Source organism: Bos javanicus, chromosome 15, assembly GCF_032452875.1.
Source record: "Bos javanicus breed banteng chromosome 15, ARS-OSU_banteng_1.0, whole genome shotgun sequence".
NCBI lineage: Eukaryota > Metazoa > Chordata > Mammalia > Artiodactyla > Bovidae > Bos > Bos javanicus.
Window position 1 is genome coordinate 34203365 of NC_083882.1, and position 22614 is coordinate 34225978.

The following is a 22614-nucleotide window of genomic DNA, read 5'->3' on the forward strand; positions in this document are numbered from 1 at the left end:
GGAGATGCAAGTTCGATCCCTGGGTTGAGAAGATCCCCTGGAAGAGGGCATGGCAACCCACTCCAGTATTCTTCCCTGGAGACTCCCATGGACAGAGAAGCCTGGTGGGCCACAGTCCATAGAGTCGCAAAGAGTCGGACATGACTGAGTGACTGAGCATGCAGCATGCGCGTAATTAGTATGAGTAATTGCCCTGGAGAGAAAATGTTGTAGTGATGTTATAAAGAGGCCCTCCTAGCCTTTCTCTGCCTATCTGTCTGTCTGTCTACCTATCGGTCTGGTCTGTCTATATATCTATCTGTTGGTCTATCTTTTCAGTAAACGTTAGGCAAAATGTAAGGAGATGAAGCTGTTGGAGAACTTCTGGGACCTAGTTCAGAAAGCAAGTGCATGGAATAGAGGAGTTATTTATCCTATAAGGAATCATCCAGATCAATTTCTTGCTGGTAAGTAGCAGAGATGCAGACTCAGTGGCTTCTTAATTAGATACTCTGCTTTTTTTCCTTCAATGTCATTCTCTTTTCTGTCTTTTTCTTTGGAGGTGTCTTTGGACTCAGGGACACAGTCCTCTTCTCTCTCATCAAAGCTTAGCACTATCCCCTACCTCCCCCCACTGTCCCAGCTTCCAGGTTGTCTGTTCTGTAGCTAGTAGCACTCCCCTCTGCCCTGCTCTAAGTTCAGGACAGATGAATTGTTTTGTAAAATACACATGAATGCTTCTGGTGAAGCACCCCTTCTACATGCTGTCTCCAAGCTCACCATCCAGGGCTGTGTGAGGTGGATGCTTTTAAGAACTGAGTAGGTGAATGTGTTTGGTCTCTGGGGAGACTGGGTGACGTCCCATTAACATGGTCCGGTTTTTGTGTGATTCTTATGAAACAGAACATCCTCATTCGTGGGTACCAACCTTCTGCTCTCCATCTGTTTGTACATCTGACTGTCAGTCCAGGAACAGAGAGGCCTGTAGGCCACAGCGATGGCCAGAAGGCACATTCCAGGCCTCTGAGCAGAGCTGACAGATGTGGGTCTGGCACGCCCCACACGCAAAGGTGTGGAAATATGATGGAATCTCACCACTGTGATACTGACCAAGTCTCTTACTCACCTCAGGTTGAATAGGTATCTGTGACAATAGTCTAGGGCTTATGGAAACCAGGCAATGAGTTAATGAAAAACAATTCATTGACCTGCATGATTTTCTCTTACTCTCATCCTTGTCCTTTTTCATTTAGGTTTATGGAACTTGGCGGCCCTTGGCTAATAGCGTTAAGATGGGAAAGGGAAGGGAGCAGTGATCTGTCTGGTGCTGATGATGGTTGGAAAAGAATGTACCTCCAGGAACCAGGATATGCATCTTTTTTCCCTCCTTAATTTTAATCTTGATGGTTGACCAGTTTGGTCAGGTGTCTTGGTCTACGTTTTTGCTTATAGAAAGTGATCATGAATGAATCTTTGATGATTCTTTTATTTTTTGGTTCCGGAGAGCAGGGGCTACTCTCTCGCTGTGGTGCACGATCTTCTCATCGCAGTGGCTCCTCTTGTTGCAGAGCATAGGTGCGAGGCAAATGGGCTTCAGTAGTTGTAGCACTTGGGCTCGGTAGTTGCAACTTGCTGGCCCTGTGGTGGTTGGGCTTCAGTAGCTGCAGCACAGGGGCTCGTTCGTTGTGGGTCGAGGGCCTTAGAGCACGCAGGCTTCAGTAGTTACAGGACATGGGCTCAGTAGTTGCAGCTCGAGGTCTCTGGAGCACGGGCTTAGTAGCCCGAGCCATGTGGAATCTTCCCGGACCAGGGATAGAACCTTTGTCCCCTGTATTGGCAGGTGGATTCTTATCCACTGCACCACCAGGGAAGCCCATTGATGATTCTTTTTAAAAGCAGTTTCCATCGGACACAGGAGATTTGCTAAATTTATACAGTACCCTCTAGATGGATCCAGGATTTTTTTTTTTCTCCTAACGTTTGATAGTGTATTTTCTAATTTGCCATCTTCAACAGAAAGGTGGAGTCTCAAAGGGAAGTTGCAAATTAACTGAGGTTTTATGTGAGTCTGTAGTCCTGGGAAGCAGGAGTTGGGGACTGAGGGGTGAGAAGTTTGATAGAATAACGTTTAGTGGAAGGGGATTTGGAGTCAGTGAACATGGGTTTGAGTCTCTGCCGTACTGTCTGTGTGACCTTGGGCAAGTCACCTAAAGTCTCTGAATCTGTTTCATTATCTGTGAAATGGGGAAAACAATATTGTCTCACTGGATGCCTGAAAGTGTCAGATGAGGTAATGGATTGGCAAACATGTAAATTATGGAGCACTGTACCAGTGGGAATTGCTACTGTTATTATTCCTGCCAGACCCACAGATGCTGGTAAAATAAACTAGGGGAATTGTTGATGTAATCATTCTTTTGGAAAGCTCTTTCCTTGATGTGCTGGTTACCTGACTGCTTGGATTCCTTGTGAAGTCAGGCTTGAACAAACAGAAGCAGGTACTAGAAAGAATGAGGGCAGGTGCAGGTGGTAAGGGTTGAGACCTTGGGTCACTGCCTTCTTCTTTTATTTGCTGTGTTTTAATCTCTCCCTTTAACCCTTGCTTTGCTGGGTTTTCTGTGCTCTGGGGGCTGGATTGCAGAAGTTGGGGAACGAGGGCATCAATTCTCTCAGGATCTCACCACCCCTGAGGGAAAATCTGTGTGGAATTGGGGAACAAGTGCTGGGAGACCTTTCTTGGATCCTTTTGCTTTTTTGCTGGGCCTTGGTTTTCTTCTCTGTTAGAAGGAGCTGAAACTTTAAAGTCTCATCTACCTGTAACTTTTTGCGGGTCTGAAATTACAGACTTTAAGGAATCTGTGTCCCTAACAGCAAGCCCAGGTTAGCACATTAGAAGCGCTGCTGTAGAATGATGGAAGGAGGTACTTAGGGATGCCCTGGGATATTGACCTGCTCGTCCATAGGTGGTTCTCTCTGATTGGGAGAAAGATCTAAAGATGCCAATGTGTTAGGTTGAACTCCAGCAGGAAGACTGGTGGTTCACCAGAGCACACAAACTTGTTTCCTTGCTGGTTCCGAGGAGCTGAGCTGCTCTTTTGCATTCTTGCTGCTCCTGACACCTGGCAGACTTGGAGGAATGGATACGTGTGCTGTGCTTTTAAGTAGAGACTCTGCATTTCCCCACAAATGCGAGCAGCCCATGCCCCCTTCCGCCTAGGCCCCGGGTGCTCTGATCCCTCTCCCCGCAGCTGCCCTGACTGCCACAGCCTATCCCCGGTTGCCCGGGTGAAATGGGCCAGAGAGGAAGCGGTAGTCACTGTGAGCAGAGCGGCCTGTCCCTGCTGGGCAGGAAACCTAGAGTGATGAATGGGGCCGGATGAAGTCATCCTGCTCCTCCAATCAGGCTGCTCCAGAGAGATCCAGGGGCCTCTGCAGATCCAGCCGGCTGCCGGCTGCTCTCATGTACCTTTAGACAGGCTGTGAGTCTCTGGGAGTGGAGTGGGGGGGTGCGAGCCGCCCGCCCCGGCTCCTGTGTAGGCCTCAGTCAGTCTGAATGTTATTGCAAGGTGAGTGGCTTCACCGGGCGTATTCCTCTCCCTCTGCATTCTTGGCCTTGCCTGCCGGGCTCTGGCTTTGTGGCTCTGGCACCTCCTTGCACAGCACCTTCTGCTTCCATCTGAGGGCCTGCCCCTTCTTCTTGAGGTTCTCACACCCGCACCCCACCGCCCCCCAGCCTTCTCCCCTCCTGCTACCCCCGGAACTTGCTCAGCACCCGCCAGCTGGCCTCTTCCCACGAGCTCCCCTCGCCCTGACCTGTGGGTACCAATTGGCCCGGTGATGGGAGGGCAGGGCCTTCATCTCTGTAAGCTCTCCCCCAGCAGGGGGAGCCCTGGCGAGACCTGCACTTAACTCCTGGGAAGAAGGGCCCCCTGACTCAGCCCGAAGTGGGCGTCTGTGGGAACACGGGCAGGCCCCCGACATGCGGGGGGGACCCCAAGGCTCTTTGCTCCCCACCCCCAGCCGAGGAGGTCCCGGGGCCAAAGCTTGGAAACAGGTCTCTCATTTCCCGACCTTCAGAGGGGCTGTCTGTTCTTTCTGGGTGGACCTTTGTGACTCTGCCTTTTCTCTCTGGACGGCGCCGCTGCCCCTTAGGCCAAGCCGCAATCATGGAGCCGGCTGATATGGCGACAGCAAAGGTAGGATGGAAATGCTGCCGGCCGCACTGTGCGTAAGTGGCTTCGCTTGGCGAGTTCTACCTTCGGTTCACTTCTCTCTCCCCTCCTGTCCCTCAGCCCCTCCCTCCGGGAGAGTACCCAGGGACCGTGTCAGAGTGAAGGGAAATGGTGCAAGAGTGAGGACCTGCGGAGGGGAGGAAGGCCGGGCCCTCCAGTGCACTCGCCTCACCTCTGTGCGCCTGGAAGCCTGGCGGGTGGGGGCGGTGACCTGTGACTGTGATTGGGCTGACCCGTGTGTGTGCATGTCTTTCTTGTTAGCTTTGCCTCGGTTTTCCTTGACCTTTATCCTGTGTCTTTTCTCTCACCCTTCTCCCTTATTCTCCTTGCCTCCTCCCCGCACTGCAGTGCTGTCTTAACCCATCTGTGCCACCTCAACACTCTCTTTTCACCTTCCTTTGCTCCTCTTTTCCCTCTGCCTGCTGTATAAGGACCGGGTGGGGTCGACGTGGGCTGGACAGTCTTGAGAGCAGAGACTGCCTGTCATCCTGCAGCAAATGTTGGCCTTGGGATTGGCGAGGGGTTTGGCTCTGAGTGGTGGAGGTGGCGGCTGCCCCTCCCACCATTCGTCTGATGCCCCAATGGAAGTGCGGGTCTGGGCATCTAGGAAATTGTGCCCGGTGCTGTGTCGTGGGGACCCTGTAGGCACGCTAGAGGGCGTCCCTGAGATTGGAGTCTCTCCTGACTCCTGCTTGCAATTTGCAATTTGTTTTTCTGTGTATTTTTTTTCCAAACAAGCAGCTTGAGCCATTAAGCGTGGATGGGGCGCTAAGGAGGCTGAGTGTGTAAGCCTCTGTGGTCCTTCCAGAACATCTCAGGGCTTGGTTTGGGGGCCTTCCTCTTTGGCCGATGGCAGGGTCTCCTTTCTCTCAGAGATGGACGATTGGACGAGGTTCAGACTTCTGGAGCAGGTTGGGTACCCCATGTGCGTGTGGCAGAGAGAGGGAGGTAGGAGCTCCAGCCAGCAACACTGCTCTGGGCAGTAATGTGTTAAAGCGGTTAGGATGCGTCTCTGGGACCCGCAGAGCTCAGTTCTCAGCCCCTTCCTCCCACTTCCACGTGCTTTGTGCTCTGATCCAAGTTACTTAACCTCTCTGGGCTTTCATCTCCTCGTCTGCATAATGGTGCAAATGACATGCGTGTGTTGTTTTAATGAGCTTAGATTCTGTCAGATACTTCCTTTTTCTTGCAGACAGAAGCTAGGGAGAGCAAAACTGAATGGGAACAGGCATCCCTGGATTCTCCGACCACATTGCCCCCCTCAGTCCCCCCATCCTTCCTGTCTCTTTCCTTCCTTCCACAAACATTTGAGCACCCATATCAAGCATGCATGGTGCAAGGTGCTCTATCCCCTTGGCTGTGTGCTGTGGCAGCCGTGGGAGCAGGCATCTGCAACTGTGTTTGGATCCAAAACAGTGTGCTCCAAGCAGTTTGCTGTCTGGCTGTAATGGTGCTCTCTGTGATGTCAAGTGTCATTTCTCACCAGGCTTACCTCTTACAAACCTGCTAGTCAACTCGCTCTTACAGTTGTAAGTGGTTTGGGATCAGTCAGCCGGCTGTCAAGGGGCTGTGGTGGTGAGTGCTCTGGGGAAGGTGTGGTTTGCAGGGGTTGGGGAGTTATTACACAGTTAGTTTGGAGATTTGTGTTTGCATTTGCCTATGGAGGTAGAAACGGAATGGGCTTCATTTTTCTTGGGTTCTTGCCCTTCCTTTGTCTAGATTGTGGATTATCTAATCAGGCAAAAAAAAAAAAACAAAAACCAGACCTTGGAGCTGAACCATTCCTGAGGCTAACATTTGTGTTCAGGACCTTGACCACAAGAGGGAATCTGATTGGTCAAGGAAACAGACAACATTTAACCCTAGCGTTAATTCTTTTTCTTTAACCTTTTGTAGCCCAAATCTTTTGGGGAGAGTGTAGTTCAAGTGTTTTCAGTCTGGGTCCATGAACCATTAAGGTCCTTGGATGGACTTTAGGAGAGGGTCCAGGAGCTTCAGTCATTTGTAGATTCCTGTCTCTGTATTTTTCTGGAAAGAATATCCACAGGTCTCATCAGATCTCAGAGGGCTCATAACTCAGGAAAGTTTAAAATTCTTTTAACTCCCATAAAGAATCTGCTTGCATTTTACAACCCAGCTACAAAGAAAACCTGTACGTTGTGGTTGGCACACTGACATTGGAGGATGATGTGCACATGCAGGAACCATGGAGTAAAATTTCATAATGTGACTCACTGGTAACTGGTTTAATATGATGTGGGTGTCATTTTTAAATATATTGTTATTGTTTAGTCACTAAGTTGTTTCCGACTCTTTTGCAACCCCATGGAGTGTAGCCCACCAGGCTCCTTTGTCCATGGATTTCCCAGGCAAGAATACTGGCGTGCATAGCCATTTCCTTCTCCAGGGATCTTCCCTACCTAGGGATCACACCCAAGTTTCTTGCGTCTCCTGGATTGGCAGGCAGGTTCTTTACCCTCTGAGCCACCTGGGAAGACCTTAAAATGTCTAAATACATGTAAATGCATCTCCCTTACCTTTACTCTGTAATATCTGATATCCTGTTCCCTGGATCCCTTCAGCTCCCAATATATTGGGTTTAATTTATTGTTGTTGTCAAGTTGCTTAGTCGTGTCCGACCCTTTGCAATCCCATGGTCTATATAGCCCACTCAGCTCCTCTGTTCAATTACTCCCCACTGAAATAACTTTTGGTGGAAGGTGTGGTCACTTGATGAGAGCCCCGCCTATTTAGACTATATTCAGTTCCTGGAGGCGGGCTTTTAGAGGTGTGACTTCATCTCTGGGAGTCTGCATTATTGCATTGAGATGGTGCTACTCTTTTTCTAAGGTTGCAGTTTCAGACTGGGGTCATCGGATGTCCCAACATGACTGTTAACATAAGTAGATGATAAATTGTGTCCTGAGAGATTCCATTTCAGCCTTGAGAAAACGGGTTGATAAGCATTCATTAATCCATTCACTCAACAAATGTTTATTAAATGCCGATTATATGCCCACAGAGATTCAATATGTGGAAGTTTTTGATGAATAACACAGGATCACTGTGAGCACTTAGTTCCTCATGGGTTCTTGGGGAGGACAGATGAATAGACAGATTATGATGGCACAAAGGTGATAAGGGTTGTAATAGAAGCTCAAGTCACCAGGAAAGCACAAAAGAACTTGGATGTTGCCTGTGCAGGCATCAGGGCTTTCTATAAGAAGTGACATTTGATCTGAGGCATGGGTGGGAGTTTATTGTGTGGACAAGGGGAGAGAGATGGTCTGGTTATAATTTGGAGCTGGACAGGTTTGAGTTCAAATGCTGGCAGTCCATGTTTTCTGGCTCAGTGAACTTGAGCGAGTTATTTTGACTTTTCCTAGTCTCAGTTTCTTCCTTTGTAAATGAGGGTGATATCATCCCCCCTACAGGACTGTTGTGAGGATTAAATACCTTCGGTAAAATGCCTGCACGTCGGAGATGTTCACTGACCAGTCGTGAGGCAGAAGCGTGTGGCAAAGCCCAGGTCACCACAAGTAGTTGTGCCTGATCGGCGCATAGGATGCGTGTGGATGATGGGAGGCAGGTGATGAAAGTGGAGAAGGAAGCAGGAGTTGACCCATCAGGACAGCCTTGCTGCTGCTGCTGCTGCTAAGTCGCTTCAGTCGTGTCCGACTCTGTGCGACCCCATAGACGGCAGCCCACCAGGCTCCCCTGTCCTTGGGATTCTCCAGGCAAGAACACTGGAGTGGGTTGCCAGTTCCTTCTCCAATGCATGAAAGTGAAAAGTGAAAGTGAAGTCACTCAGTCATGTCCCACTCTTCGCGACCCCATGGACTGCAGCCTACCAGGCTCCTCCGTCCATGGGATTTTCCAGGCAAGAGTACTGGAGTAGGGTCCCATCGCCTTCTCCAGGACAGCCTTAGCCCTGCTTAAATACTGGGAGCAATTGAAGGACTTTATTTAAGATAGCCTCAGGTCTGCTTTTGAAAAAGTATTCTTTGACTGCAGGGTAGACAGATCATTAGAATTTTCCTCATTGTGTGCCCTCTCTGAAACTTTTATGTTTTCCACGTCTGTCTTCCCCGATTCATGTGCTAAGTTGCTTTAGTCGGGTCCGGTTCTTTGCGACCCCATGGACTATAACCCGTCAGGCTTCTCTGTCCATGGGATTTTCCAGAGGAGAATACTGGAGTAGGTTGCCATGCCCTCCTCCAGGGGATCTTCCCAACCCAGGTATCGAACTTGCATCTCTTACGTCTCCTGCATTGGCAGGCAGGTTATTTACCACTAGCACCACCTGGGAAGCCCCCGAACTGATGTGACTTTATGCCTAATTAAATGGGAGGCAGGACAGGAGGCATGTAGGATGAATTCCTGGTCTCTGACTGGGTGGTGCCATCTTTTGGGATAGGCTCAGGAGATCATGGTCAGGAGGAGATGTAGTGATGTGGAATTTCATTTGTTGGTCTGGCTCTGAGGTGCCCATGGGACATGAAGGTGAAGGTATTCAGGAACAATTGGGAATTTGTATGAGTGCCCAGGGGAGTGGTCATAGCTGTACACATGTATATTTGGGAGGCACAGTCTTAGCTCCAAGGCATTGTTCAAACAGCCAGGACTGGATTAGGTCCTTATAAGAAGAACAGTTGTAGCTATGTGTGTGTAGATGGATGTTAACTGGACTTCCTGTAGTGATCTTTTTTAGTACCTACATACATGGAACCATTACGTTGTACTTCTGAAATTATCATAATGTTATGTCAATTATATCTCAATTAAAAAAAAAAGACTAGATTAGGAACCTCTGTGACCCAGACAGCCCCCTTGGACTGGAGAAGCTTTTCAGATTTTTCATCAGCAGTTACGAGGCGGAGGCTCTCTTTCAAGTGCAGTGTGAGATCTTGGAACTGAGAAGGCCTTCTTCATAGGAGAGTCTGAGCTTTGTGGGTTTTGTAGAGAGATTGAAAAGTGTCGATGGACTGACCCAGAATTGCCACATATTTTTTTTTAACCCATAAATGGTAACAACAGGACTAAACTGAACTAAAATGTAGAAACTACCACTACCACCATTTGTGATGGGTTGGCTGAAAGGTTGGTTCAGGATTTTTTGTACCAGCTTATGGAAAAACCCAGATGAACTTTTTGCCAACCCAGTATTTAGTGAGAATCTAAACACAAAATTTTAAAGGATGAATTATTAAAAATTAAAGATACAGTATATTTAGTTTTGGGGAGCTTAACCACATTGCCCTTATTTTTCTCACTTGTCTGTGGATCTGCATGGATATATCATGGTGCAGGCCAGCACTTGGGCGCTCCTGAAGCAGCACAGGTAACTGGGGGTTGAGTTACAGTTACGGGAGGACACAGGTGCATTTACTGAGGAGCCCTGCAACCTGGGCTCTTAGGTTCACTCATGATTATTACCAGTCTCCTGTCTGTCGTGATTTGAGAATATCGTAGGTATAGCAGCCTGAATCATCTTTGAACATTTAATTTTCAACTTTAAGATGCTGATGAGAGAATATACTGATGTAGGAAGTGAAACTTCAGAATGCATCCTTTTAGACACTGCTCCATCCAAATAAACCTGTATTTATTGGCAGCGATCGTAGCAATATGTTCTGAAGGCACTATTTCTAGACACCTGTCATGCAAAGAGGAAGTTCTGGTCTCCATAGAGGATGATGACAAATATTGGATCCTTTTTTTGGCTAACTCTTTGGAGTTAAGGCCATACTAATCAAGAAATAATTAACACAGATTTAATATAGGCTTAGCTGAGAACATTCACCGTTACTCATTAGTTGATTGAAAAATTGGCATAATGATTACAAACCTATCTTCATTTTGAAAAACAGAAGTACTCTGCTGGTCTGATTAGCTGTGTCTCTCTAATGGGACTTATTGCTTTAAACTTTATGTTAGATTTATTATAACTACTTAATGCCCATGCCTTGTGTTCCTTATTAGCTTATGAGCTTTTAGAGCTCAAGAATGATATTGGATTGATCATTGAAATATCATCTTGGTTTGCCTGGGTTATGAACACATTAGCCACTCAATGAGTACAGCTATTGTTGAATAAATAAATAAATAGCGGACTGACCTAACAGAAACACCACAAAATAAAACCACCCAAACATCTCCAAAAAAATAGGAAACGTGAGAAACTTTGGCAAAGAAGAAAAAGTAGATCAGGAAGCACAGAAATGGAACCTGTGGTTCTTTTGCAGTGGGTAGTGGTGGTCTGCGGTCCCTGGTTGAGAATAAGCAAAATAAGGGTTAAAAAGTGTTGAGCACTTACTCGATATTATATCACGCCTTGTGTCATTGTCATGGATTGTTGACATCATGGCTTTTTTATAGATAGAGCCGAGGTGTAAGTGACTTGCTCAGGGTCACGCAGCTTGTTCAATACGGATTTGAACTGAAGTCTAGTTTTGGAATCCTTGTGCTGAACCACAAAACCATATCTCCAGGACTGGTGTCAGGCCCGTGTCAGTTAAGAATGCAGCTTTTCTCTGCTGGTCCTTGTCAACAAGCAAGCAGTTTCTCTGCCAGCAAGAGATTCTTGTCTTGTCCTTGGCCTGGAGACTTCCACTGTGAAAATGAGTTAACACTTGATTCAGCTGTCTGTTAATGGCAATTCTCATATGTCACTTAGTTGAGAAAGGAGAAATCTCCATTTGGTGGGAGGACAGCAGGAAGCAGCTGGCTGTGGGTGTATGGGTGCTCGGGCTCCCTCCCTGAGAAAACCTGAGAATGTTGATGCGCATCCTCCAGGGTCCCTGACACCATCAGTCACCCCGAATTTCTCCAGAGAATAAACCAGGGAGGAGCAGGGAGGGGTAAATAGAAATCTGCCTTGTTTCTTCCATCTGGCAGCAGACATGTTTCCTTTTGTTATGAGTGTAATTAGAATGAGGAGTGAAATGAGGCCACGTTCCCCTCTCCTGGGGGGTGGGATTTCTCCGAGGTGTGCGATGTCTTTCTCGACAGGAGGGCATTTACCTCCTAGAGGCTGCCCGTCTGTCTAGCAGCAGAAGAAGTTGTGATCCAGGATCTGCTAATGAAAGAGTTGTTGTTTCGTCATTAAATTGTGTCCTACTCTTCTGTGACCCCCTGGACTGAAGCCCACCAGACTCCTCTGTCCATGGGATTCTCCAGGCAAAAATCATGGCGCAGGTTGCTGTTTCCTCCACCAGAGGATCTTCCTGACTCAGGGATCGAACCTGCGAGTCCTGCATTGGCAGGCGGATTCTTTACCTCTGAGCCACCAGGGAAGCCCCTGATGAAGGAGTCCTACAGGTAAAGCAGCACTGAGTCAGGCAGGCAGGTTTGGAAAGCAGGGAGGGACTTTGGAGGAAAAGTGGAAGGCAGGATAAAGAGCAGGAGTCCAGTCCCCTTTGGGGTTTTCATTGCCATACAGAGCAGAGCCCAGGATGGTCCTGTCTCCTTTGATCAAGCCGGGAAGTAATCATGGAGAGGGGATGTCAAGAGCTGCTTCAGCAGACAGGGAGGGAAAGCTTAACTGGCTTCCCTCCCCAGGAGAGCAGGGGAGGCAGCTCCCATCCTGGCCTGGATTAGAGGGAGAAGGGCCTGGGCTGGAGAGCACAGATGGTTTTGAGGCCTTTGTGGTTTCTGGGCACAAGGCTTTGCTCCCTAGCTTTTGCTCTCTTCACCAACCCCCACCTTATCTCAGGGTTGGGAGTAGGATCAGAACGAGGCCTCCCAGGGCCTCAGTTTCTCCTTCCATCCAGTGTGGTTTAGTCACATCTCACTGGGTTGTTGTGAGAACCCCAGACCTAACGCACGGGAGGCCATCCGAAACTCGCGTGGACAGACACCCCTGTGTGGAACCCCTGGCCGCCCGCCTCCATCTCATCTCCCTCCCTCCTCTCTGGTCCTGATGAAGAGGGGGTGGGATGAAGCCTACCAGAGCTTGACTTTGACCTTGTCCATCCTATTGGTTGCCTGGAGGAACCTTCTGGATTAGCAGATTGTGAAGGAGGAGCGAAGAAGGCTGGGGGTGGGGGGGGAGGTGAGTCTGTCTGTCCAGCACCCTAAGCAAATCCCTGGGGTGCAGAGGCAGAAGGAAGCGTCCTTCAAATGATCAGAGCCTGGCTGGCCTTCCCCACGAACCTCTCTACCCCAGCTATTCCGTGGCCTGAGCCGCCCCTCCCTAGAGTGGCCCGCAGGGCTTGAGGGCACAGGTCCATGCACTGGAGGGGTGGGGCGGGCTCAGGAGGCTCCAGGCTGGGTGCCGACCAGAGGGCAAGGCCAATGCCTGCAGTCCACACCGTCACCCCAGAGCCAGTGACTAATAGTGGCAGAGGGTGGGGAGAGGAGAGTGGAGGAGGGAGGGCAGGGAGGAAGGGAGGAGGCACGGGGAAGTGGTGGGGAGCACCTGATGGGCGCAGCTCTGGCCATCTGCCGTCCCCTCACACAGCCTCTGTTGACCGCAGCGTGGAATTCTGGCTGGAGGACGAGGTGTGGGGGCTTGTTGTTCAAGTGTTCAGGAGGCTCCCCCTCCCCCAACTGCTCCTCTCCGCTAGCTTCCTGACCTCCAAAATGGTCCTTAAATATAACACTCTGGGCGCCTGACGACTCCGTCTGCCTGAGCGCGGAGCTCTCTGTCTCCCCAGCGTGTGACTGCAGCACTGCTCTGCCCCAGTTTTTGCCAGCTCCTGGAGGCATGTGGCTCTGCCCTGCAACTGCGGCGCTCCTCAGGAGCAGGGGCAGAGCGAGGGCAGCGCAGATCCGAGAGCAAGAGAGAAGGCGGGCCTGCGGGGACCACATTGTCCATCTATTTTCTGCTCCAGATACGCTCCACTCCCAGTGACTTCCCAAGGTCGTGAGGAGGCATGTGCGTCTGCTGCCGGAAAGAGGAAAGAGCCGCTGGTGGGGAGGTGGGAGTCACGGGGCTGAGTTCTCGCTCTGGCTCACAGATGCAAGGCGTCCCTTGGCTGGGGGCCTTTGGTGTCCGGTTATTGGTCACCAGCTGTGTGCTCTGGTTGAAAGGCCTCTCTCACCATTCTGGCCCTGACTCACAGATGAGGCAGAAAGTCCAGTTGTGATATTGTCGGGTTAGCAGAGGAACAGCATGAGGGTGGGTGAGACCTCAGGCTCCTGGGGGCCAGGAGGGAGCCAGGGCAGCTAAAATCAGAAAGGAAGTTTTTTCCAGCCTTCATTCCAAACCCAGTAACATTTGGAAGGAACCACTGTAGCAAGAAGCTTAGAGTCATGTAAACCAACCTTCTTCGAGTGAACGGAACCTTGGGCACACAGCCAACTTGTGAATATTTGTGAGACTGGGAAGATCAGTTTTTTGAACTGAGATTTTGGAAAATGCATATAACACAAAAGGTTGTCATTGTCAGTCCTTCCCCCACCACCGTCCTGCCCTTTCATCAAGTCTGTTCACAAAAATAGGCAAAGGCTGGTGCCAGGTGAACACAGCTGTGCCTCTTACCCATCCTGCTGACCACACTGTCCTCCCACCCTATGGAGGTGACCACCTCCTAAATGTTGGCTGTGTCATCCCCGTGACTTTTCGTTTTATGGGTACAGATTATCTCTTTATACAGATTCTCTATTTGGCTATAAAATGTCTGGCTTCAATCTATCGATCTCAGGCTTCCCTGGTGGTTCAGATGGAAGAGAATCTGCCTGCAATGCAGGAGACCTGGGTGCAGTGCAGAAGACACCCTGGGTCAGGTAGATCCCCTGGAGAAGGGAATGGCAACCCACTCTAGTATTCTTGCCTGAAGAATTCCATGGACAGAGGATCCTGGCAGGCTACAGTTCATGGGATCACAAAGAGTTGGACAAAACTAAGTGTTACTTGGGCAAAACTAACACTCACTTTTCACTTTCATCTATCTATCATGTGTGTTATATATATATATCATCATACTGTAGGTATTCTTCTCTGATTCACTTCCTCTGTTCAACATTGTTTCTGAGATTCATCCACTTGTGACAGTAAAGTATACATTTTCTGTATGCTGTTGTTATATACTGGGGCTTCCCAAGTGGCTCAGTGGTAAAGAACCCACCTGCCAGTGCAGGAGACACAGGAGACGCAGATTTGATCCCTTGATTGGGAAGATCTCCTGGAGGAAGGAATGGCTAACCCATTCCAGTATTGTTGCCGGGAGAATTCCATGGACAGAGGAGCCTGGCGAGCTACATACAGTCCATGAGGTCACAAAGAGTTGGATGCCACTGAGCATGCAGGCACGTATTGCTGTATACTATCCCAGATCAAGAAAAGAGCAGTTAATTTTCCTTCCTGTTGTTGACATTTTTTCCCCAGTGTTTTGGTGGGTCCCTGCAAACCATGTTGTCATATTCAGTGTTGTGTGGAGTTTCTCACGTGAGCCCTGACTTTAGACGTTAGGGGAGGCACGTCTTCAGCCTGCCCACATAGTACCAAGTAGTTTCCTTAGGAACCAGACTAATACACACTTGCATAGCTCCTTTCCAACCTTGATATTGTTAGACTTTTTATTTTATTTTATTAGGATTTTTTTTTTTCTGATGTGGACCCTTTTTTGAAGTCTTCATTGAATTTCTTTCAATAGTGTTTCTATGTTTTGGTTTTTTGGTCGTGAAGCATGTGTGATCTTAGCTCCCCGACCGGGGATCGAATCCTTACCCTCTGCATTCGAAGGTGAAGTCCTAACCACTGACCACCAGGAAAGTCCCCGTTAGATTTTTAAAATTTTACCAGTCATCTGGGTATGAGGTGGTATCTCACCAAAGTTTAAATTTGCATTTTCCTAAGTACTCATAAACTTGAGCACCATTTCGTATATTTATTGATCATTTCCTCTTCTGAAAGTGCTTATTCAAATCATTTGTCTATTTTTCTCATTGTGGTTTTTTTCTTATTAATTTATAGAATTTTAAAAATAAACTCTGAATAACTCCAGTTATTACACAGTCCAATTACATATATTGCGCAGTCTTCTCTCAGAAAAATCTTGTCTTTTCTGTGGTCAGTGCTGATGATCATATGTTCTTAATCTTACTGTGGTTACAGCCTTCCTTTTCTGGACTTTTTTTTTTTTGGTGAATTTCTTAGGAAATTCTTAGGCAACGATCTGTGTGAGGATCCATTTGTAATTATGACTTATTGGGGAGATTGTTTTTCTTTCCTCATTCACTCACTGTCAAGGTTGAAGACAGTTTTCCTTTTATATCCTCAGCAGCACCGTGTCTTTCAAGTTCACCCTTGTGGTGAGAGTTTAGTTAGCAGGACCTGCTTTCCCAAGTCTTCTCTCACATTAGCGGGCTTTTGGCATCACATAGGGCTTCGCTGGTGGCTCAGTGGTAAAGAATCTGCCTGCAATGCCAGAGACCCAGCTTCGATCTCTGGGTCGGGAAGAGCCCCTGGAGAAGGACATGGCCTCACACAGGTGGGCTTTTGACTTTGTCCCTTGTCCAGTGTGCTCTGTGAGGCCATCAGAACCAAAACCAGTTTCACAGGTTCCAAAAATGTATCCTCAAGGCATCCCTTGATTTTCTGGGTTTCTGCACTCACTACATTTGTGCCTCTAAATATTCCTGTTTTGATAGCTCATCAAGCTTTTTGAAAAGAATTTTTCTTTCTTTGTTAGTGTTTTATTTTATGCAGCATTTTTTAGTTGTTAGCAGGAAGGACCATCAGGATATCTAGTCTACCATATTGCCAGAAATAGAAGTCCTCTGAGTTTAGTTTTTTTTTGGAAATTCTTGCCCTTCTTGAAAAATGGGTATCAAGGAGTGGCCAGCCAGATTGCAGTCAGGCAGAAACAGGAGAGTCTAACGCACCTGCCTGATCATACACAGATGAATGTAGAATTACGTCAGTGCTGACAATTTACCGGTCGGGGAACTTTTCAAACCGTACAAATCAGACTGTCCTCTATGAGAAGATAAAAGAAGGAACATATACTGAATGAGGAATCTCAGGGTGCTCCTCACATCACATACACACAGTGACATGCAAGCCAGCTAACTCATCAGTTAAAGGAAGAGGAAGCTAGCTTGATTCAGTCTTCCTTTTACCTGTGGCCTGGATTCTTTTTGTTCTGGGAGCACATTAGCCCTTATCATCAGCTTGTCTGATGATGGAGAAGATTTTTCTTTCATCAACATACATTATGATGGAGAGACTGGATATTGGAGTTGGCCATACCTGCATTCAAATCCCAAGGTTGCAGCTTGTTGGTTGGTATTAGACAAATCGAGACACTACACTCTAGTTTACCAGGTTTTGTCTTGCACCTCTCCATTAGCTGTATTACCTGGAAAATAATGAGAGTTAACTACTTCATAATGTGTGTGAGGTTTCAGTGAGATAATGCTTGCCCTCAAGTCTTACTTAATAATTGTGAAGCAAAGGGGAGTTTGAAAAATAATAGGTAAAGTGTAAAAGCTAAAGAATTTGAACATTACAATAGTGTTTCTAATGTAATGCTTGGAAAGCTTTGATTCAGGTTTTATGTATCACCTGCGATCAGAGCAGTTGATGGGCAGAATGAAAGCATCTTCCTGGAGTCCTCTAAGTGACATTAGCCTAGGGGCTGGGTCACAGGTCCTGGAAAGTCCTTTGAGAGAATTATCTCGGTTGTAAAGGAGAATTGTATGCACTTCTGGAATCTTCTGCATCCCTATAATACCTAGGCTGACAGTATGGCCAAGGGACAAGCTCAAGGAGCTTTAGAAACATAACCACAGATGTCTTCAGAAGTTCCTGTAAGTGTTTCAGTGTGGTGTCCCATATGGGGACTATGGATGGAGAGAAATTCCATCACCCAAGGATATCTTTACCAGTGTTTCTGCAGAACCATCTGGACGCTGGAGAGAAACAACAGTGCTTGAGTTAGGTTTGAATGAGGTCAATTAAACACTGGCTTATCAGACCCCTACTGGGCAAGCATTCCTACTCAACTGGAGAGATAAAGCTGAACCCATATACTTCCCCTGCCTTCATGGAGCTGATCATCTAAAAGGAGGAAGGCAGATCATGAACAAGTAATTATCTGCACTCTGGTTTTTCTTAAGTGTCACCTTAGAGGGTCAAGTGTAGATGGTGTGTGCCTATAGCACAAATGGATATCTTGATTGCTTTGGGGCAAGTTACAGGGTAAAGCCTTATTATGGTTCAGTTGACGGTTGCTATGTCATAATTAATCTCCTCTTTGTTCATTCTCACCCATCCGCATTACTGACGCAGATAGTCAGTAATCTAGGGGAGGACAAAAGGGAATGGCATGGTCAGAGGAGTTGCTGGGGCTGGAACTCCTGGACCTCAGCTTGGAGGATTGTAAGAAGAGCCATGTCTCCTTTTCCTGGGAGTCCAGTGTTCGAGTTGATGTTGAAAAATCTCAGTCCCTCCTCACTTGATGCTGGGTCTTGTCTGGATCTTCATGGGGCCCTGTGTGATGATAAAATGTTGTTTAAATCCTGCACCAGGCCTTGGTGGCCACCTTAAAGGGTTTCCTGGGCCCAGGTGACTGGGGGCGCTGCTGGGCCACCACAAGGAGCTGCCTCATCCTGAGCCCAGAGAGGCGATGTCCCCAGCAGGGAAGAGAACTGAGAGTTCTGAGTGCTGTGAACTGCTGGGGACCTCGAAGCCCTGTGCCTGCCCCGTCTTGCTGGGGAAGGGCGAGGACTCTATTTAAGGTGGTCCCAGGCAGCTCACCTGCCTTAGGACACCAAGGCACCTGGCCTCTTAAGTTGGCTCAGCTTCAGATTCGGGGCTTACCGAGAGCCTGGGGGCCATGCCCCCCTCCCACTCCCAGTGTGGGGCATTTTAACCCTTTGACGGATACCCAGGGAAGCACTTGTCCTCAGACCTTTCTGCCCTGTCCTCTTCCTTCTCCGGCAGCCACATCGCTCCCCCATCCTCTCCCTGACTTTCTGTCCCATCCTGCCATCCTGGGACAAAACGTGTGCTGTGTCTTTAAATGGGCGGAAGTGGCTGGCAGGGCTTTGCTTGGGTACTGCATTGATTAGGAGATTATATGGAGCTGCGGGAGCTGCCGCCTGGGGGAAAAGAGGTGCAGGTTCTACTTGTTTTTGCTCTCCTCCCGGGGCTCTGCTTGGGGGTCCTTTCCCTAGGCTGCTCGGAGCCGGTGTGAGGAGAGGGTGGGAGGGTAGCCGGCCAGCCTGCCTGTTGACAGCAACTCCAGGGCTTGTTTTGCAGCCTTGCCAGCCGTGCCCATCCTCATCAGAAACTGGCAGTGGCAGCGGCCACTCGGGCAGGCGGGCAGGCAGCTCCAGCCCCGGGCTGGGTTTGCAGAAGCTGTCCTTTGCCTCTTCGCCCAGCTTTCAGCTGGGAACAGGGAGGGAGAGAAAACAGTGGAATACTTCTTCTGGCTGGCGCTGCCTCTCTCTCTCTGTGTCTCTCTCTCTCTCTTGCCTTTCTGTTTCTGGGTTCAAGTCACATTTCATGGGATTTTGTTCTTTTTGGGACTTCGTCATCTTTTCAAATATGTTCTGGGACCTTCGGAGCTGTGCCCGGGATGCTAAGGACACGGTCAGTGGATTATCGTGACTGTACTAATGAAAGGATTCAAGCTGTCCTGGTGAGTAGAGCAGGGAACAGGCAGCTCCCCCTGTCGCTGTCTTTCTTCACCCCAGTGTTTCCTGCCCGCCCCCCTTCCCCTGCTCCCCCCCAGCACCTCCACGACCTCAGGAGAGGTCTCCTTCAGATAGGCCCCCTCTTCTGAGCCGGGTATCGAGGGGTGAAGGTGGGGTCCACACACTCTGCAAAGTTGGGTTGCCCTATCTGGCTCACCCCCCAGCTTCTGCACCGCTGCAGTATTTTCTGCCAGCCTCTTCCTGGGGGAGGCGTTTGTTGGAAGTTGAGGGGCTGTGGAGAGAATCAAACTACAGCTGAAAAAGAGGCTCCAACTTCGAGGGGGCCGAGAGCTGGCGAACGCTGAGGGAACTGGATAAAGAAAGAAACCTTTCACAGGATCCCGTATGTCCGCATTAAGCTGGTGGTGCAGACTTTCTTTACCCGAGAGCATCCCAGGGGGCCCTTATCCCCCTGCTCCTGGGGCATTCTCACCCCTGGTGAGCAGTCTCTGACCTCTTAGAGGCTTCTCTCTGAGAAGAGAGTTGGGGGGCAGGGGTGCTGCAGGTTCTCCCCTCTAACGTGCCTGATGTCCCTTGCCCACCATGGACACACCTTGGGGCTTTGCAAGCCCTTCTTCCTCTTGCTTGGGGTGTGGGTATCTGTACTGTAGCCGCCAAAGTCCTCAGAATATTTTTGCTTTCCCTTTTAAAAATAAAACCCTACCTCTCCCTCTTCTCCTTTGAATCAGATGGGTGGGTGACTTGGCTTTTTCTCTGGTTGAGCAACTGGAGATTTTGCTCGGAAAACTTCGCCATTCCCTGCAAGGTGGCGTGTGCAGCTCCGAGGAAGAAGACTCCCTGGCTGGAGATGGAGCTGCTTCTTGAAGGCTGTGGAGGTGGGAGGAGGAGGAGGCTTGGGAGTGCTCCCTGTGGCCGGAGGTCCTGGGTGGGGTGGTGTTGGGTCACTTTTCTAGAATGGAGGGTGAGTTGGGTATTGAGCTGTTTAATGCAGAGAGTCCTGGTCTGGCTCTTGGCCACATCTGGCTTTGCAGAACCACCCCCTCCCCCAACACCACCACCACCCCAGCTTAAACCCCAGAAGAGTCACTCTAGGCTAGCCCTCCTCCTTTAGGCAAGAGGGTCCTTCAGTGAAAAGATACTTTAGAAAAGATACTTTGTGGAAAGAAAGTGGAGGAACTTAGTTTCTGGTGGCTTAACCCTTCATAACTGTGAGGTCTGGGGCAGTTGGTACACAGCAGTAACCACCCAGCCTGTAGCTTCTGCTCCTCAGCATTTGGTTTCGCTTGCTCGTGTATTGGCTCCTGTGCGCAAGGAAAGCCCCCTCTGAGTTTGAGAAATGGAGGTGGGGGTACCGTGGTGCCTTTCCTGCCCTGGCTTTCTTGGGGCCAGGTTCCCTGTTCCTCCTGGGTTGGCAGGGTTAGCAGGCCCAGTCAGCATCCAGAGCTGGCCCCTTATTCCCCAGCAGAGCCGAGCTGGGCCCATGACTTGCATGAGGCCTCCAAGGTGAGCATGGGTGCCGCCCGGAGAGCAGGGACGCTGGCTCGTCACGGAGATCACTCAGCTTCCCCCGCGCCCCTGCTGTCAGCACGCTGGGGTCGGGGCCAAGGGGTGCTTGGCTGTCATTCAAGATGAGACATCACTTTAACGCAGAGTGTTTCTCTGCCCAGCCCGGGCTGGTCCCCTGGGGACATGCAGAGATGTTTGCCTTTAAAAATCTGCCTCCAGTATCTCTTGATGCATTTCAACCAGAGTGCAGTGTTAGGCTAGGAACTATAATTGGGGTAACCTTGTCCTTTTCAGCCAAGTATAATGTATAATGTTAGCAGGATAGGGAAATGGTGTGTGTGTGTGTGTCTGCCCCAGGGACTCTCAGACCCCGTGATTCACCATCTCATTAGGTACAGATTTATCGGTCCGTTTTGGCCCTGGGGCCAGACCCTGTAGTTGTGCTGTGGCTGTTTGGGCTGGAGATGCGGCTCCGTTTGGTACGATCTTGTGTTGGGGTACTCTCTCTCTCCCAATTGCAGGACTTGACGGAAACAAGGGGATAGATACCTTTGCTGCCTTGTTTTGGGTAATACTCTGTGTCTACAGAAGAGGATGGAATGAATTAACTCTCTAATGTTTGAACCATTTCTAGACACATTTCTGAAATGCCTGCTATGTGTTAGTGATTAAACTAACGTGTATTGAGTGCTTACTGTGTGTCAAGCACCATATGAAGCACTTTACATGTATTAAGTCATGTAGAATTATAATTAAGGCCCCCCACTTCACAGAGCAAGGAAATACAAACAGAGAGGTTAAATAACCTGCTTCGAGATGTGCAGATACAAGTCTGGCTTTGGATTTGCAGGAATTCTCCCCAGTGATTCACTTGTTCTTTCTTCTGTATTTTATGTATATACATGTGAATATATGGGCTCCCTAGGGGGCTCAGTGGGTAAAGAATCCGCCTGCATTGCAGCAGGCGCAGAAGACACCAGTTCAATCCTTGGGTCAGGAAGATCCCCTGCAGGAGGGCTTGGCAACCCACTCCAGTATTCTTGCCTGGAGAATCCCATGGACAGAGGAGCCTGGCAGGCTACAGATGATAGGGTCCCAAAGAGTTGGATATGACTGAGAGCTACTGAGCATGCACATATTGGCTGGTGTTTTTTTTCTATTTTGCTGTCTCTTTGCCTTACTTTTGTGTTGATGATGTTGTTAGTTTATTAGTCTTTTAAAAGTGTATGGAAGTGCATTATCCCATCCAGTCCTCACTATAATGCCATGAAGTGGCTGGCATCTCCATTTTCAAGCTAGGGAAACTAAGCTACAGAGCGATAAAGGGTTTTGACTAAATTCTTGCAACTAGTTAGTGAAAAGCCAGAATGCAAACTTTTTTTACTTGACCATGATTGCAGTTTTGCCCCTGCCACAACAACAGCATAGTGTATCTGGTTAGACCCACTTCTCTAGAGCGCAAGGTCCAAGGTCTGTAAATTCATAAATCATCCATCCCTTCATTCTACAAATGCTGGCCAAGTAGTTATTGTTTTCACAGCCCTGTGCCTAGATACTGTGGGGGATGAAAAAATGAAAGGACATGTCACGTGACCTAGCCTCACCAGTAGAATGAGACCTGATGCCCCTCAACACAAACACATGCCCACACACACAACCTGCAGAGCAAGTCAGGAAGTACTAAAGCAGTGAACACCGAGCGCTCTGGAAACTCAGAGGGGGTTGGAACTGACTTCAGCTGGGGTGGCAGAGACACTTCTTGAAGTAATTAGCACTTAGTGGGGGTGTGAAGGCCAGACAGTGTTAGGTCAGTGGATGTTGTCCTGTGTACAGCGTTAACACTGCACCTATTGGAGTTACGAGGTTATCACGGGGGGTGCTTTTGGACAAAGCTGATCAAGATACATGTCTGTGAATGACAAGTGCCTGGATCATGAGCTAGAAATCCTCCCTGCAGTCCAACCTCCTTCTCTCTGGGCCAGGGGCTTTAGGTTCTCTTGAGAGATGATTCTGTGATTCCATCTCCTGCTAACTTGGTGAGCAAGGTGAAGGTAGCACGGAGATTGGGAGAGGAGTGTGTGTTAGTCACTCAGTTGTATCTGACTCTTTGCAACCCCATGGACTGTAGCCCGCCGGGATCCTCTGTTCATGGGATTCTCCAGGTAAGAATACTGGAGTGAGTTGCCGTTCCCTTCTCCAGGGGATATTCCCGAACTCAGGGATCGAACCCAGGGTCTCCTGTATTGCCGCAGGTTCTTTATATCATCTGAGCCACGAGGGAAGCCCCCCG

General features: G+C 48.9%; 1 protein-coding gene across 6 annotated transcripts in view; it reads left to right on the forward strand.

Annotated features, from left to right (window-relative positions):
• The window catches only part of GRAMD1B (GRAM domain containing 1B), a 187999-nt gene that overhangs the window by 67694 nt on the left and 97691 nt on the right, over positions 1 to 22614 (forward strand). The window contains exon 1 of one of the 6 annotated variants that reach the window (XM_061440644.1): positions 18298 to 18802. The exons of the other annotated variants lie outside the window; for them this stretch is intronic. Coding sequence (XP_061296628.1) covers positions 18780 to 18802 — 23 coding nt within the window. The 5' untranslated portion in view covers positions 18298 to 18779. Of the gene's footprint in view, positions 1 to 18297; positions 18803 to 22614 lie in introns of those variants that run through there. 6 annotated transcript variants of the gene reach the window in all.